The following is a 16,543-nucleotide window of genomic DNA, read 5'->3' on the forward strand; positions in this document are numbered from 1 at the left end:
TAAATAAATAAATAAATAAAATCAATTAAATACAATATTATCTCTGTTTTACAGATGAGAAAACTGAGACTTAGAGATATGAAACATTCCCTAGGGCTGTACAGATAATTTACAGCAGAGCCAAAATTTGGAGCCAGGCAATTCCAGAGCCCGCTCTTACCCTTAGGATTAGAAGTCTATATTTTTTTACATTTGTCTACTCTTATCCCAGAGGATATCCATCAAACCCAGGTCTATCTGCCTCCAGAGCTGCAACGCATACCTATGACAGAGCCTGCCTCGTGCTGGCAGTGAATTCTAAATTTACTTTTCTTATTAGGAGAGCAAGGGACCTCAAAGGCCAGGAGCTCTTGCAACCAACCTTTTGTTCTACTGCTGTGCAGCATTTGTCCATGATACTATTGAGAATGTCTCTTCTTTGCCCTCTCTCTTTCCATGGTTTTCAGCACTAGGACCAGAGCCCAAGTGTGTGTCTTCATCTGCAACCATTTTTGCAATGCGCAAGTCTTTACAGTGCATGGTAGAACTTAGATACAGACTCATCAGCTCTCTGCTGGGGAGGACTTCACTGGAATCCAGATGCTCAGACATAGTTGAAGTGAGGTCTGAGGAAAGTAGACCTCCTCTGTGGTGGGTATGACCCACCTAAGAGTTTATGCAACCGTAATAAAGACCATACTGTAGTTATCCATTATTTTAAAAAGCTGATGCATTGTTACACACGTGAATTTCTAAAAATGTAGCTCATTACCAAAAAAAAATTAAAAATGGAAACAAAATAACAAAAATTCTGAGCTCTCCTGCTATAGAATCCTTTGAGGACTACCCCTCAGATGTTCACTTTGACTCCTCCTTATAAGGTTCTCTACCCACACCACCTGCTTCTGTAGCTGCCTAAGGCCCTTCACCCCATCTATAGATGATTTCCTCAGAGGCTTCCTTGTGATGGACAGAGTATACAGTAGCTTCAGATGAGTGTCTTTTCTCATTTCTTGGGTTTGCAGTCTGCTACCTCGGTTCTGGATGGTGAGCCCCATGCATTGTTCTTGTTCTAGACCCAAGGTCTGCTAAAACAGCTTTCCCGACATTGAAACACTTGCTCTGCTGAGACTACTCTTCCCATAGTTTTCAGCCCTGGCTGCACATGAAGGACTTTTTTTTTTTAAGTTTTTTTTTCCATTTTTTTTATTTTTATTTATTCATTTTTAGAGAGGAGAGAGAGAGGAAGAGAGACAAAGAGAGAGAGAGAGAGAGAAGAGAGAGAGACAGAGAGAGAGAAGGGGGGAGGAGCTGGAAGCATCAACTCCCATATGTGCCTTGACCAGGCAAGCCCAGGGTTTCAAACCGGCGACCTCAGCATTTCCAGGTCGACGCTTTATCCACTGCGCCACCACAGGTCAGGCACATGAAGGACTTTTTAAAAATACCAACATCTGGGCCTCGTCCCCAGAGATCCTAATTTGATTGATGTGAGATAGGGTCCAGACATCGATATCTTTTATAAGTTACCTAGGTGATTAATTCAATCGGAATTGAGAACCTCAACCAGATGAATACATCTGTCCAGTCCTAAAACCCAGGGACCCAACAATGAATGAGTGATACAGGAATGAGGGGAAGCTGGGGTCCTAGGCAGAGTTCCTTCTACTGACTTTCTGGGCTCTGGGACACACAAGAGGCACCTCACCCAGAATTAATATCCAGGTCTAACTGCTGAACCCAGAGGGCCCACTGGACACGACGTCTAGTCTATTTGACATCCTATTTTTCTACATTATTTCTACTTTTGTTTTTACCTCATTTTACAAGTTAGTATAGTCATTTCATAAACCTTGAACAACAAATACGAACCTTCTCACAAGGACTCAACATTTGTACAGTCATAGGCTTGTTAACAGTATTCAAACCTGGCATAAATTTTATTGAAAGACTTTGTAATATCAAGGATTCAAGCTTAGTGCAAGAGAACATGCACACTGGGCATAGGACTATACCTGCTGGAGCAGACGCTTACAGAGGAGCAATATACTTTGATGCTAACTCAGACCGAGGCCAAGCCCCTTCAGAACTGTGGTCTGGTGCCAGTGATGCTCCCAGGCTCAAAAGGTTCTATGCTTTGGGTTTTGGGGGGAATTTAAAAACAAACTATTTCAGGAACTTATTCCTCCCCCGCCACCAAATATCCCGAGAAGAGTCCACAGAGGAACAGTAGCTGTCAGCTGACTGCCTGACTTCTGCTTTCCTGCTCATCTCTCATCGGGACTGTAGACTTGCCAAAGCTTAGCCACAGGGAAGCAATAACAGAGGCAAGGTTTCCTGTGTGAATGTCAAAGGGCCTCTGCACATTATAGTGTTAGCTGCTTCCTCCACACATGTTCCTCTCAGGGTGAATCCCAAGTCAGGCCTCTCTCTCTGGGGCAACCACTCAGCCAGCTGAGAAGTGAAACAAATAGAAATCATGTCAGACCTGGAAAAGTTACCTATTGTGTAGATCAATACTGTAGGTTCCAGACCCACTCTGCCTTGCCAAACCAATCATATTTTCTGCTTTCCACCCTCTTGCCTTCTCCCAACCCTTACTTGCCTGGTGGAGGTGGAGTGGGTGGCAGATGTTGTATCTGAATTACATAGCCCGAGGGAACTTGTGATAACCATCCTTCACCCATTGCTGTCTTTTATTATAGTGTGTCTGAAATGTGATCTCCAGGAGCGACTTCTCAGCCCATCCCTGTTCCCTGGCACAGCTGATGGCTCCTTGAAAATGGATGACCCCAAAGGAGACTTCAGCACACTCTACCAGATGGCTTCCCAATCATCAGCCTCTCATTACAAGCTCCATGTGATCAAGTATGGTCCATGGGAACCTCCCCAATCCATGTAAATGCTGATTCTTACGGGATCCATGACCAGAAAGTCCAGGGATAGAGGACACCCCCAAGTGTCAGGCACGCAGGAATCAGGTCTAAATCAGCACCTACAGGTATGGCCTTGATAGAGCACGGTCAGGCTTCTCAGCACATGGAGACAGATGAGCAGAGGCTAGAGATGTGCTTCTGTAGACACTCTGAGGTCTGCATGGGGTTTGGAAATCCCAAAAGTCTCTGAATACAGAGAAAAACAAGATCAACAGAAAATATTTATTGAATACTTATTGTGTTTAGACATCAGAACAAAGATCTGGCCTCCAAGGAGTGAGTGATACATAATAAGATCTTCCCCTGCCTTCTCATTTCTCTAAGTCAGTGACATTCAACCATTTTTGTCTCATGGCACACATAAACTAATTACTAAAATTCTGCAGCACACCAAAAAACATAAGTTTTTACCAATTTTACAAAAAATATTGGTATGATTTTGATTCATTCACACTGGATGGTTATTGTTTTGTTGGCTGTTGCAATTTTTTTATTTGACATCTAAGAGAAAAGAGGCCAGTGCCCCTGACTAAATATTCAGGTATTACATGTTTTAAAAATCCTTGTGGCACCTGACCAGGCGGTGGTGCAGAGGATAGAGCACCGAACTAGGATACAGAGGACCCAGGTTCAAAACCCAGAGGTCACCTGGCTTGAGCACAGGGTCACTGGCTTGAGCATGGGATCATAGATATGACCCCATGGTCACTGGCTTGAGTCCAGAGGTCACTGGCTTGAGCCCTAGGTCACCGGCTTGAGCATGAGGTCACTCACCTTGCTGGAACTGCCCCTTCTCCCCAGTAAAGGCACATATGAGAAAGCAGCCAATGAACTACTAAAGAGCCACAATGAAGAATTGATGCTTCTCATCTCTCTCCCTTCCTGTCTGTCTGACCTTGTCTCTCCCTCTCTCTCTCTCTCTCTCTCTCTGTCTCTGTCACACATAAAAAAAAAATCCTTATGGCAAAATGATTAAAAATCACTGCTCTGAGTCTTAGAATTCCTGCTTCCAGGGGAACAAGTCTAAGATAGAATTAGTAATGATGGCAAAAGCCACTTTTACTGTAAATTTTATTTTACAACCTATTTACTGCTTCTTAGTTCCTATCACAGTGCCCATGCACAGATATCTAAGTAAGCTTATCCATGGGTTTGGACCACAGATGCTGCTAGGAACCTTTTTAAATGCATCCTCTTCTTAGATGCTCCCTCCATGAGCACATCACCATAGAAGAGCCTGGACTGACATGAGGATGGTTAGCATACTATTATTGTGTTATATGGTTACTGTAGCACAGATATTCTGAGAGTGTACCCAGGGACGTCACTTGGAATGGAATGAGCTCAAGAGAAATATCCATCAGAGTCTTGAGCCTTCATGATGTCTGCTTCCTTAATTGATTAACAAGCTTTGAGAATATACTCTGTGCCACATACCTTGCTAGGTATTGGCCATACAAAGATGAATAGGTCACAGTCCCTAACCTAAAGGATTTCACAATAGAGTCCTAGACTTACCGAGTTTAAGTGGATCTGGGTCAAGGTTCTGGATATTACTGAGGAGATTTTCACTACCATTGTCTCTTCCCAGGGCTCTAAAATCCAGTGGGATCTGTGAATCAGTGACATATGGACTCCCATTCATCCTCAGACCCACAAGCTGTTGGCAGCTAGACTGGGATGAGCTGGAGACAAATCAGCAGCATTTCCATGCTTTGTGTCACTGCCTGCTGGTGAGTATCTGTGTCCCCAGGTGAAAAAAAGGAAGATTGTTAAGGTACTAACCACAGAAAAGTAGTTAGCTTAACCCTGCCTTGTTCCCAAACCTGTCTCAATCTTTAAGAAGACCAGAAAAAAACGGGAAATACCCTGAAATGTGGATTAAATATGACATGCTTTTGTTGGTTTTATGTTATAGAGCAGGGGTAGTCAATCTTTTTATACCTACTGCCCACTTTTGTATCTCTGTTAGTAGTAAAATTATCTAACCACCCACCGGTTCCACAGTAATGGTGATTTATAAAGTAGGGAAGTAACTTTACTTTATAAAATTTATAAAGCAGAGTTACAGCAAGTTAAAGCATATAATAATAATTACCAAGTACTTTATGTCAGATTTTTGCTAAGTTTGGCAGAATAAATCTTTATAAAACAACTTACTATAGTTAAATCTATCTTTTTATTTATACTGTGGTTGCTCCACTACCGCCCACCATGAAAGCTGGAACGCCCACTAGTGGGCAGTGGGGACCAGATTGAGTACCACTGTTATAGAGAATAATTTGTGAATTCAATTATATGATACTAAATTTGAAAAGCCCTGACTTTTTTACATTTAAATGGCAACAGAGAATTTTCCATAGGTATCTATATTTTAAAACCTATTTGCTTCTTAACTCTGTGCTGGACATTATGGTTCATTTAAATGAAGAGTGCCTAGTCTGTGCCAGACATGATGCTAAGCCCTAGATAGTTAATGGTTAACATAACAGACATTATCTGAGGCCTTTTGAAAAGGCCTCAAGAAATTTACTCTCTAATGGAAGAGACAGAATTAAACATATAGATTCTTTTTTTTTTATGACAGAGAGAGGAACAGATAGAGACAGACAGACAGGAAGGAAGAGAGATGAGAAGCATCAATTCTTTGTTGCGGCACCTTAGTTATTCATTGATTGCTTTCTCATATGTGCCTTGACTAGGAGCGCTACAGCAGAACGAGTGACCCCTTGCTCAAGCCAGTGACCTTGGGCTCAAGCGGGTGAACCTTGCTCAAACCAGATGAGCCTGTGCTCATGCTAGCGACCTCAGGGTCTCAAACCTGGGTCCTCCACGTCCCAGTCCAATGCTCCATCCACTGTGCCACCACCTGGCCAGGGAAGCATATAGATTCTTAATTGTGAGAAGTTTATGAAGGAAAAGAGGTAGCTGCTATAAGCGAGCCTCTCTGTGAAAGTGACATTTAAACAGAGACCTGCCAGATAAATGGGAATTAGCCAGGTAAAGGGTGGCAGGAAGAGCACTCCAGACACAGGGAAAGGAAAGTGCCAAGACCCCAAGGCTACAAGGAGCTGAGAGAACAATCAAGAATAAAAAGGCCATTGTGGCTGAAACAGAGAATGAAGGGAGAGAGCCACAACGCTGGGAGAATAAGTTGAATGAGATCAAATCACACAAAGCTTTGTAGGCCAAAGTTAAGGACTCCGGACATTAAGTCAGAAAGAAATCATGAGAAATGAGCCACTTAAGTTTTTAAAAGATTACTTGAGCCAAAATTTGGAAAAGAACTGGCAGAAGCCAGAATGGAAACAAGAAAATGAAGCAGGAGGGCACTGCAGTCATCTAGGCAAGAGGTGCTCTTGGCTTTGACTCTGGTGTTGGAAGTCACGATGAGATAGGTAAACCAACTGAAGAAATATTTCAAAGAAAGTGTCAAAACTTAGTGACGGACTGGATGTGAGGAGGAGCAAGGAAGAGGAAAATAGCAAATAACTGCTTGGTCTGAAATGGCAAAACTAAAAGAGCACATACATGAAACAGTAATACAACACTTACAAAGCAAAAGAAAACAGCTGCCAATACATCCAAGAACGTGTATAACTGCTAAGTGGATGGAGAATCAAAATTTGACCTAGCAGGATATGTGTGATCAGCACAGCAATGAGACTCTTTCACTATCAGAAACAGACTTCTTTTTTTCCTGTTTCAAAGCCCACACTCGTTTAGGTCCACCCACTGGGTTCCTGTTTCCTATCTGAAGAATGCCCATCTCCTGTCTTTGCGGAGCAGAGAAAACAGATACGTTCTGACTGTTAGAGCCCAACAGCTCAGTTTACTGTTTACTCCACCCAGTTCCTCAGGATCTCTGAGGTGCTACATCACTGGGGAGGAATTTCTCTCAAGTGGCTTCAGTACATTCTCACAGTACATGATATTTTAAACAGACATTGGTGGTTGGTTTTTTTAGGCCAAGTCATATGAAAAACTCTGAATTACTTATTCTAAAATAATGTCATTTTGCTTGCTCTTTTATTAGTAATAAGTGATATAACTTTCAATTCTGTGTTGCCATGGAGTCTGGGTGTTTTCACATAGGTAATTTTTATATCTCCAACTGACTTCTGAAAAACAGGGACTATTTCCAAACAGAAAGTTCCTCAGACTTAGACCCTGGCAGCTCTCCCCTGAGGCCATCCAAAGTCCATTTTTTATAGTTTGCCTCAAACCTCATCTTCTCGACAAATCTTTTACCAATGTACCATCCCCTACAGTAATCTCTTTTATTTTCTTTTTCATTTTAAATAAGTTTCAAATACAGATAAGCATAAAGTACAAAGTTTTCTTACCTCCCAGAGTTGAGAGTTGTTAGCATGTTGGCATATTTGCTTTTAGCCTTGAAGTATATTTCTGTGTGTGTCAAAAATATTCCCCAACACATTTGAAGTACCTGTGATTCCCAGTGTCATCACACCCCTGTTGCCTCATGCCCTGCAATGATCAACCATGAATTTGCTGTGAATACTTTGGGTTCATTTTTCATTTTCTATTTCTTCATTATGGATTATAAATGCTTTTCTTTTTTCCTTTTTTGAATTTTTTTTTGTGATTTTATTCCTTATTGAATTTATTGGGATTTCTCCCTTATTTCGTGTGGAGTTCTTAGTGGTGGCTCTAGGACAGTTAGTTTTTCCAGCTAGATGGAGATGAGCTATATATCGCTGGTCTGTGAATCCCTCTCACGACCGGATTTGGTGAGGAACACGTCTTGCCTCTCTCCTAAATATGTCTTATCTTCTCCCTACTACAATTCTGCGTCTCGGTCCTTGGTAACATATGCGTAGAAGAATTCAAATAAATTTGTGATGCTGCGCCCAACAACATCTGGACCCTGTTTTGGGAAAGCTCTGTGACGAGCTGCCAGCTGGACTTTTGATTCTCTAACTGATCTAGTATTCCTCTTGTTTGGCTGCTAGAAGCTCAAAACCAAATATAATGGCCTTTTAATACACTGCTAGAGTGAGTGGACATGTTCTGGAAAGTGATTCCTTCAACATTTTAATTCCATTATTGGGCATGAAGCCCAAGAGAACAATCAGGAAGGGGAGCAAAGATATCTATGTACCAGCATGTTCATTTACTAAGTGCTAGTCACTTAACTGTATTCTGCCTAGTTTACCTCACTTAATCTTCATAATAACTCTATGAGAATAGGGATTATTGATCGTGTTTTTATAAATGGGGAAGATTGATGATTGAAGAGAGATCAAGTGACTTACCAAAGGTCACACAGCTACCAAAGTGGCTAAGTCAGAATTCAGATCTAGTTATGTGGATTCCAAAACTGATGCTTTTAACTGCTAGCTAAATTCACTACCCCAGATAAATAGACAATAACACAGGCTGATTTTCCCTTCACTGAACAGCCTACGCTGCTGCTGTCCTTCACTGGATGTGAATTAAAGGGCCTGGGTACTTGTAACAGCTCCTCTCCCATCTTATGCTACTGTTCCCTCTGCTCTGTTTGCTCCACCTCATCCAGATTAAAGGCTACTCTCGTTTTCTGGAAAAGAGAGAAGCAAAATAGTGTTCAAATGGCTCTTCTTTCTTGCTGTTCACATGACATCTTCTCCAAGCAACAAAAAGCCTGAAAGGCAGAGTATTATGAAAAGAAGAATTTTCCACAAGCCGCAGCTCATTCATTCAACAACAGATGCTTTCTGAGTGCCTACTATGCGCTAAGATTTATTTAGAATTTTAACCTTCCTGATTTTATTTGTACACGTTTTTAGACTTCCTTAACTCCATCCTTGGTTGGGTATTTTTTCTTATGTTCTTTTTCATACGTTTTGAAAAATTTGATGTTGTCAGCTCCCCCATGTAACTCTCTTGCCTTCTGGTTCTCATTGTGATGTTTTCCCTCTAGCTAACTTCTCATTCTAACTTCTGCCTTTCTGTTAATAGAGCACCACTATTGTCTGCTCACTCAGGCTTGAAACCTCAGTCGCTTTCAGCCCTCTCACCATGTATATCCATTTCATCACTAAGTCACATCAGTTTTTTTCTCATAACATGAATTGTAACTGTCCTTTCCATCTCGCTCCCACCAAGACTTGTCCTCACAAAGACTTCTCCAGTAAACTCCTAGCTAGCTTCCCTACATCCAATCTCTCCCTCTTCTGATTTGCCCTGCTCATTCAACCAGATTAATCTTCTTGAAGCATCCCCCTGAGTATCACATGTTTTTCCATGGTGCCGCTACCCCGTGGCTTTAGCTTTGTCTGTTCTATCCCAGCATTATACCTATCTCCTCCTCTCCATTCTATTTATCACTATCCTAGTTCAGGCCCTTTTTACTGCCTTCCTTTAATATTGCAATAATATCTGAATTTGTCTAAATACCTTTTATGTTTTCCCTTCCCAATCCATTTTACAGATTAATAATTTTTTTAAAATATGCTTTTCTGTTTGTTTGTTTGTTTGTTTGTTTTATTGATTTTAAAAGAGAGGGAGGGAGAGAGTGAAAAAAAGAGAGGAACATCGATCTGTTCCTGTATGTGCCCTGACCGGCTATCAAACTGGCAAGCTCTGTGCTTCGAGGTGACACTCTAACCAACCAAGCTCCCTGGTCAGGGCAGAGGCTAATCTTCTTGAAACACAGCACCGATCTTGCCTGCTTTAGCTTAAAGACATTTTGTGATTTAGTGTTCATTATACTTTAAAGTCCATGTTCCCTAACCACATATTCATACTCCAGCCTTGTCTCCCATTATTCCCTTTCATGTACCATACACGCCAACCAGATTAATATACAGACTTTAAATTGCCCCACTTTTGAACCTTTGTTCATGTTGTCCCTCCTTCTTATCCACGTGTTCAAATCCTACCCCATACTGGAAGATTCAGCTCAAATGGTCCTTCTGCACTGAAGCCTTCCTGGATTCCTATATTTACCATTAGAGCTTTGTGTGCTCTATCTCTTTTTAGAGAAAATCATGTTTCAATTCATTTTAAGTATCTATAATCCTACAAGATATGGGTTAAAGCCTGGCCTGCAGTGGCACAGTGGATAGAGACAAAACTGGAACACTGAGGTCGCTGGTTGGAAACCCTGGGCTTGCTGGGTTAGTTAAAGCACATACAACAAGGAACCAATGAACAGCTAGAGTGAAACAACTACTGGTCCCGCCCCCCAACCCAGTCTCACTGTAAAACCAGTAAATAAAATCTTAAAAAAATATATATGGGCCTGACCTGTGGTGGTGCAGTGAATAAAGCATCGACCTGGAAATGCTGAGGTCACCGGTTTGAAACCCTGGCTTGCTTGGTCAAGGCACATATGGGAGTTGATGCTTCCTGCTCCTCCCCCCTTCTCTCTCTCCTTTCTAAAATGAATAAATAAAAATTTTTTAAAAATTAAAAAATTAAAAAAAAATTAAAAAAAAAAAAATATATATATGGGTTAAAGTCTAGGATATAAATCTAACCACCCAGACCCCAAGGTAATATGGTTGCCTTTCCCTGGCATTTCTACCACTTCCCGTTTTACCAACTAATTTCTCAGCCTTAGTCAAATCTAAGTTCAAAGTGTTACCTCTCTTTTTTGGGCATTAAGGCAAGGCAGTTTTCTAATCTGTTGTGTAAAATGTAATTTGTATTGTCCATGGAAAGCATGGACTTTGGAATCAGAAGGCCCTAATTACAGCTTCATTATTTCCCAACTTGTGAACATAGGGAACATATTCAACCTCCCTATCATGAGTATATTCATCCATTTCTTTCTCTCTCTTTTTTTTTTTTTTTTTTAGTTTTCATTTATTGATTTTTCAGGGGGATGTGAAGAAGTAGTTGTTTCACTCTAGCTGTGCACTGTTCACTTGTCATATGTGCCTTGACCGAGCAAGCCAGGGTTTCAAACCGTCAACCTCAGCATTCTAGGTCAGCTCTCTATCCACTGCACAACCACAGGCCAGGCAATCTATTTCTAACCCTAACAAATCTAGTGGCCCCATGTGGTTTAGTCTCTGAATAAATGGTAGCTAAAGAAGTACTATCCAGAGGCCAAAAGGTATTTTTAAAATTAATTTACCTATGCTTTCAAAGAATACCAAAAAGGAAATAACCTATGACAGTTCTCAAATTTTTATTCTCTGCTCCTCTCTTATATCTAACCTGGATCTGTTTCAATACCTCACACACACACACACACACACATAATGAATAAATAAACACAAAAACACTGTCTACCTCCCAAGTCCCTGTTCCTATCTTCCTCTCTCTGTCTCAGCCATATAAATATCCTGTAGATTGACATCATCCCCTCCCTCTCAGGTCCTGTCTAAAATATCCAGGTATGGAACCCACAATGCTTCTCCTTTTTTTAGTAGAAGTAAAGAGGGGGAGAAAGAAATAAGGGGGGAATGTGCATGACAGGCACACATTAGTAATTTGTGTCCCTGTCACATGTAAAATAAAGACAATGAAAATATACCTCATATGGTTTTTAAAATGAGTAAGTAATAGTGTGTGTGTGTAAAACACCTAGTATACAGTTTTCACATAATGGTTGGTTAGTTCTGTGATTTCCATTTGTTCCTTTTTTATTCTAATTCTCTGGAGAAATTCTCCATATTTTCATCTATATTCTTGAATGTACTAATGATTGTTATTTTAAGGTTCTTATCCCCTAACCCCAATACCTGCATTACCTATACCTTTTTTTCTACTGTCTTATTTTTCTTGTGGCTTTCAGACATGTGGTCTTGCCTTTTGGTACAATGAAAGATGCTCATTGCATCTAAATAAGTTTTTGAAGCTCCAGCTGGTGTTGGCTTCCTCTAGGATGAGTTCATCCTGCCCTGCACTAAGCAGATAGAGTGCTGGCAGATCATCTCATTCCACTCAGGAGTTCTGCTGAGTCATGCTGGGCTACAGTCCTGAGGGAGCTCCATCTACTCCTAGTTTGCCCCTAGCCTTCCAGGATTTTCCACTGAAAACCTGGTATATCATGTGTCTTCCTTCCCCTTGGTTGCTACAATGCTCTACTTCTAGAGGCTTTCTTCTTAGGTGTTTTTGTCTCTTGTACAGTGCAACCCTAGTATCTGGCAAATGTTGTGAGTGAAAAACTGGCTTGAGAACCCACTCTACCCTTGCCAAGTCTCTGCCAAAAGATCTGCTGGCTTCTCTGTTCCCTTGCAAGTACCTCAGCAGATGCAGACCCTAGAATCTCAGCCCCTTCCTGAGTCCCTCCAGCTCAGAACCACTGTGTCCCCTCATGGGTAAAGCTGTTGCAACAATTCCCTCACCTCTCTGGATTCTTTCAGGAGACTTGGCTGCCTCTCATTTGCATTGTCACAGCCCCTCCTCACTGCCTTCAGATGAATGGTTTTTGTATATTATCCAGCTTTTCTCATTGTTCCAGGCAGGAGAAGCAGTCTGCCTCTGACCATTCCAAGCCACTCAGATGCAGAAGTAAATGCTTATTAAATGTTCTCTTTACACCCCTTGTCTGACTAGACAACCCATAATAGATTTTCTAGTTTACCCTCAATCAGCTGATATTCTACCATGTTCTCATTTTCAGGTTCCTGAGTTTCCTTACAATTATAAGCAGAGGTCAGTTCATTCAATGTTGTTAGTTCCTCCATCTCCTCTTTTAGAGCAGCTCTGAACCAAGTCCACACTGCCATAACCTAGTCATTGGTGCCAGCCCACCAGACCTCATCAACTAAAAAAGTTGTGTAACTTTTCAAATTACATTTTACACATAATCTAAAGTTCAGGCAACTGCAGCCTTTTAAGGCTGATTTTTTTTTACTTGACAATTGAATGTTGTGTCTTTCTGTCCTTCTCATAGATTATTTTGTTTTATTTGCATATTTTACTTTTTTCTCAGAAAACTAGTAGGAAATTAATTAATAATTAATATAACTATAATTATACTACATATTATATATAATTATATTTGTTATTATATTATATATTTATATATATCAATATAATTTTTTCCAAGTATTTATGAGATGAATCTATCCATCACCAGGAATACATAATTTCAATTACCAAATCCTACTGTGTAGTCCCAGTTATGTAGCTAGTGACTCATTTTCCACATCCTCATTTCTCTTACAAAGTCATGTCTGTGTGAACTAGAAAAAGAAACAAAAATACCACCTAGGCCTTTCAGTTTCTTACTTAAAATGTCAGAGTCTCTGGAGATGCATTCCAGAGTTTTACTGGCCGTGTCTGCCCTGACTGACCACAGAAGTGACAGAATTCAAGCCAGGACGTGTCCAGCAGGAGTCTAAGTACACAAGCGATGACCTGGTTGGGCTGTAAGTGGGTGGGGAAAAGGAAAGTCCTTGGTTACATCTGGCAAAGAGTTAAGAGCAAGAATCCAAGCTGAGAGTGGGGTGATGGCAGGTCAGGAGCCATTTTTTTGAAAAACAAAAACCTATCAGAATGAGGCTAGAGTATAGCTGCTGCAGGGAAACATACAGGTGCTGGGACAGCAGGCTAACATGGGTTCAGAGGGCTTCTTGTGACCAGCCTCGTCAATTTCTCTTGATTCATCTTTCACCACACTCCTGCAATCGTCCACTCCAGCCACACTAATAAATTACTAAATGTGCTAAACTGTCTCACACCTCCACCTTATTTCATGCTGCTTGCTTCCCCTTGCCTCTGTTCAACTGATAAATATCTACTCATATATTTCCAAATTTTGCTTAAATATCTTCACTTTTCCTGTACTTCCCCATTCCAGCTACAGCTCCCCCCACTTATCCTTTTCTGCCCCTTCCCCACCCATGTACCTGTTGACATATCTATCTGGAGCTTCACAGCACTGATAAGTAGTATGAATGTGCACCTTAGATTTCTGATGTGAGAAATGTTACATCACTGTATTTTCCTAAATCAAAATTAGAAAATATTAGTCCTTAAGTGCCAAGATGTTGACACACTCAATATCTTTATAAGTGCTTCTTCTCCTCCCTCAGAATCCCAGGGGGCTAACAGTCCAGAAAATATGGGAAATGGCCCTTTGGTCATTGTTGAATAGTAGTGGCAAGAGCAGACATCTTTGTCTTGTTCCTGATCTCAGGGGCAAAACATCCAGTCTTTCACCACTACCTATGATATTAGCTATGGGTTTTCATAGAGACCTTTGTCAAGTTGAGGAAGTTCCATTCTAATCCTAGGTTAGTTGAATGTTTTTTATCATGAAATGGTTTGGGATTTTATCAAATGCTTTTTCTGCATCTATGAGATGCTTATGTAGTTTTGTCCTTCATTCTATTAACATGGCATCTTACATTGTTTGATTTTGGATATTAAACCAACCTTGCATTCCTAGAATAAATCCCATTTTGTTGTGTTGTATAATCCTTTTATATGTTGCTGGATTTGGTTGGCTAGTAGTTGCTGAGGATTTTTGCATCTATATTCATGAGGGATATAGGTCTATTTTTCTTTTCTTGTGATGTCTTTGCATGGTTTTAGTATTAGGGTAACACTCTGGTTTTATAGAATGATTTGGGAAGTGTTTCTTCATCTTCCATTTTTTGGGGAAAATTATTTCTTTAAAGGTTTGGTAGAATTACCAGTGAAGCCATCTGGGGTTTTTTTATTTGTGGAAAATTTCCCCAAATACTAACTTTTTATCTTTACTTGTATTAGGTTACACAAAAAAGTTAATATAGCAGGCCTCATACTGCTATCCCTAGGTAGTCCTACTTGCAAGAGAGAATCTTGTCTGGCATGTGGGCATTTGGATTTTGAGAATGTTCCTACCATTCCCTAAATAATAAGAGTGCAAACTGTGCAAAAAATATGGTTTATGCTAAACATCTGCTTTTCTTCTAGGAGTTTAGAATTTTCATATGTGCTAGGTACAGGGTGTCTATGTGACCAGTTCCCAATGAAAATGTTGGGCTCTAAATCTCTAATAACTTCTCTGGGTAGACAACATTTTACATATGTTATCATGAATCACTGCGGGAGGAAATAAACATATCTGTGTAACTTCATAGGTAGAGGGTCTTGGAAGTTTGTATCTGGCTTCCTCTAGACTTCACCCCACAAGCTTTTTCCTTTTACTGATTTTGCTTTGTATCCTTTTCTTGTAATAAATCATATTCATTACTGTGACTATATACTGAATCCTGTGAGTCCCCTTTAGTGAATTGCTAAACCTGGAAATGGTCTTAGGGACACATGACACAGATTTACTATATTTCCCCATGTATAAGACACACCCTTTTCTGAAAAATTTGGGGTCTAAAAACTGGGTGTATCTTATATAGTAGTTGTAGTTGTTTTTTTTACTTGCATTTCCCACTTTTTCACGCTTGTTTTTACGTTCATTGTTGAAGACAGTGATTCATCATCAGACACAGATAAAGACAAGCGAATGGATGGGAGTTCTGACAGTGATGAGAAGTTGTATGGGTTTTATAATAAATAAAACTTGAGTTCAATAAAACAAAGAAAAAAAAGAACTTGAGTTCAATAGCTTTGTGTTATACATTTTTTTTTCTAATTTCGGGCCCCAAAATTAAGGTGCGTCTTATACATGAGAGTGTCTAATACATGGGACATGGGGAAATACGGTACTCAAATTTCCTATTTATTCTTGAATCAGTCTCAGTAGTTTCTGTCTTTCTAAGACTATATACATTTCATCTAGATTATCTATTTTTTTGGCATACAGTTGTGTGTAATATTTCTTATAATCCATTCAATTTCTGTAAGGTTAGTAATGATGGCCCCCTTTTACTTTTTTTTTTTAAGTGAGGGGAGGGAGATAGAGACAGATTCCCATATGTGCCCTAAATGGAATCCATGCTGTAACCCCTATCTGGGGCTGATGCTCAAAATCAACTGAGCTGTCCTCAGCACCTGAGGCCAATGTTCAGACCAATCATGCTACTGACTGCAAGAGGGAAAGAGAGGGGAAAAGGGAGAGGGAGGAGAAGAGAAACAGATGGTCGCTTCTCATGTGCGCTCTGACCAGGGATTGAACCCAGGACGTCTGCATGCTGGACCGACGCTCTATCCACTGAGCCAACTGGCCAGGGCTCTCCTTTTTTATTTTCTTTCTTTTTATATTTTTGTATTTTTCTGAAATGAGAGGTGGGAGGCAGAGAGACAGACCCCTACATGCGCCCGACCAGAATCTACCTGGCATGGCCACTAGGGGGCAGTGCTCTGCCCATCTAGGGCATTGCCCCGTTGCAACTGGAGCCATTTTTTTAGCACCTGAGGTGGAGGCATGGAGCCAACCTCAGCACCGGGGCCCTGGCTGCAGGAGGGGAAGAGAAAGATAGAGAGAAAGGAGAGGAGGAGCAGTAGAGAAGCAAATGGGCGCTTCTGTGTGCCCTGGCTGGGAATCGAACCCGGGACATCCACACGCCTGGCTGACGCTCTACTGCTGAGCCAACTGGCCAGGCCCCCCCTTTTATTTTCTATTTTAGTTTATTTTTTTCTCGATTAGTCTAGCTAAATATTTGTCAATTTTGTTGATCTTTTTCAAATAACAAACTTTTGTTTCCATTGATTTTCTCTATTATTTTTCTATTCTCTAGTATTTTCTATAGTCTAGTATTTTTTTAATATCCTTACTTCTGCTT

At 40.6% G+C, this 16,543-nt stretch overlaps 1 protein-coding gene across 1 annotated transcript in view; it reads left to right on the plus strand.

Annotated features, from left to right (window-relative positions):
* The window catches only part of M1AP (meiosis 1 associated protein), a 93,349-nt gene that overhangs the window by 67,704 nt on the left and 9,102 nt on the right, over positions 1-16,543 (plus strand). Inside the window, exons 6-7 of the mRNA XM_066377910.1 lie at positions 2,685-2,847; positions 4,507-4,648. Coding sequence (XP_066234007.1) covers positions 2,685-2,847; positions 4,507-4,648 — 305 coding nt within the window. The remainder of the gene's footprint in view (positions 1-2,684; positions 2,848-4,506; positions 4,649-16,543) is intronic.

The sequence above is a fragment of the Saccopteryx leptura genome, chromosome 3, assembly GCF_036850995.1.
Source record: "Saccopteryx leptura isolate mSacLep1 chromosome 3, mSacLep1_pri_phased_curated, whole genome shotgun sequence".
NCBI lineage: Eukaryota > Metazoa > Chordata > Mammalia > Chiroptera > Emballonuridae > Saccopteryx > Saccopteryx leptura.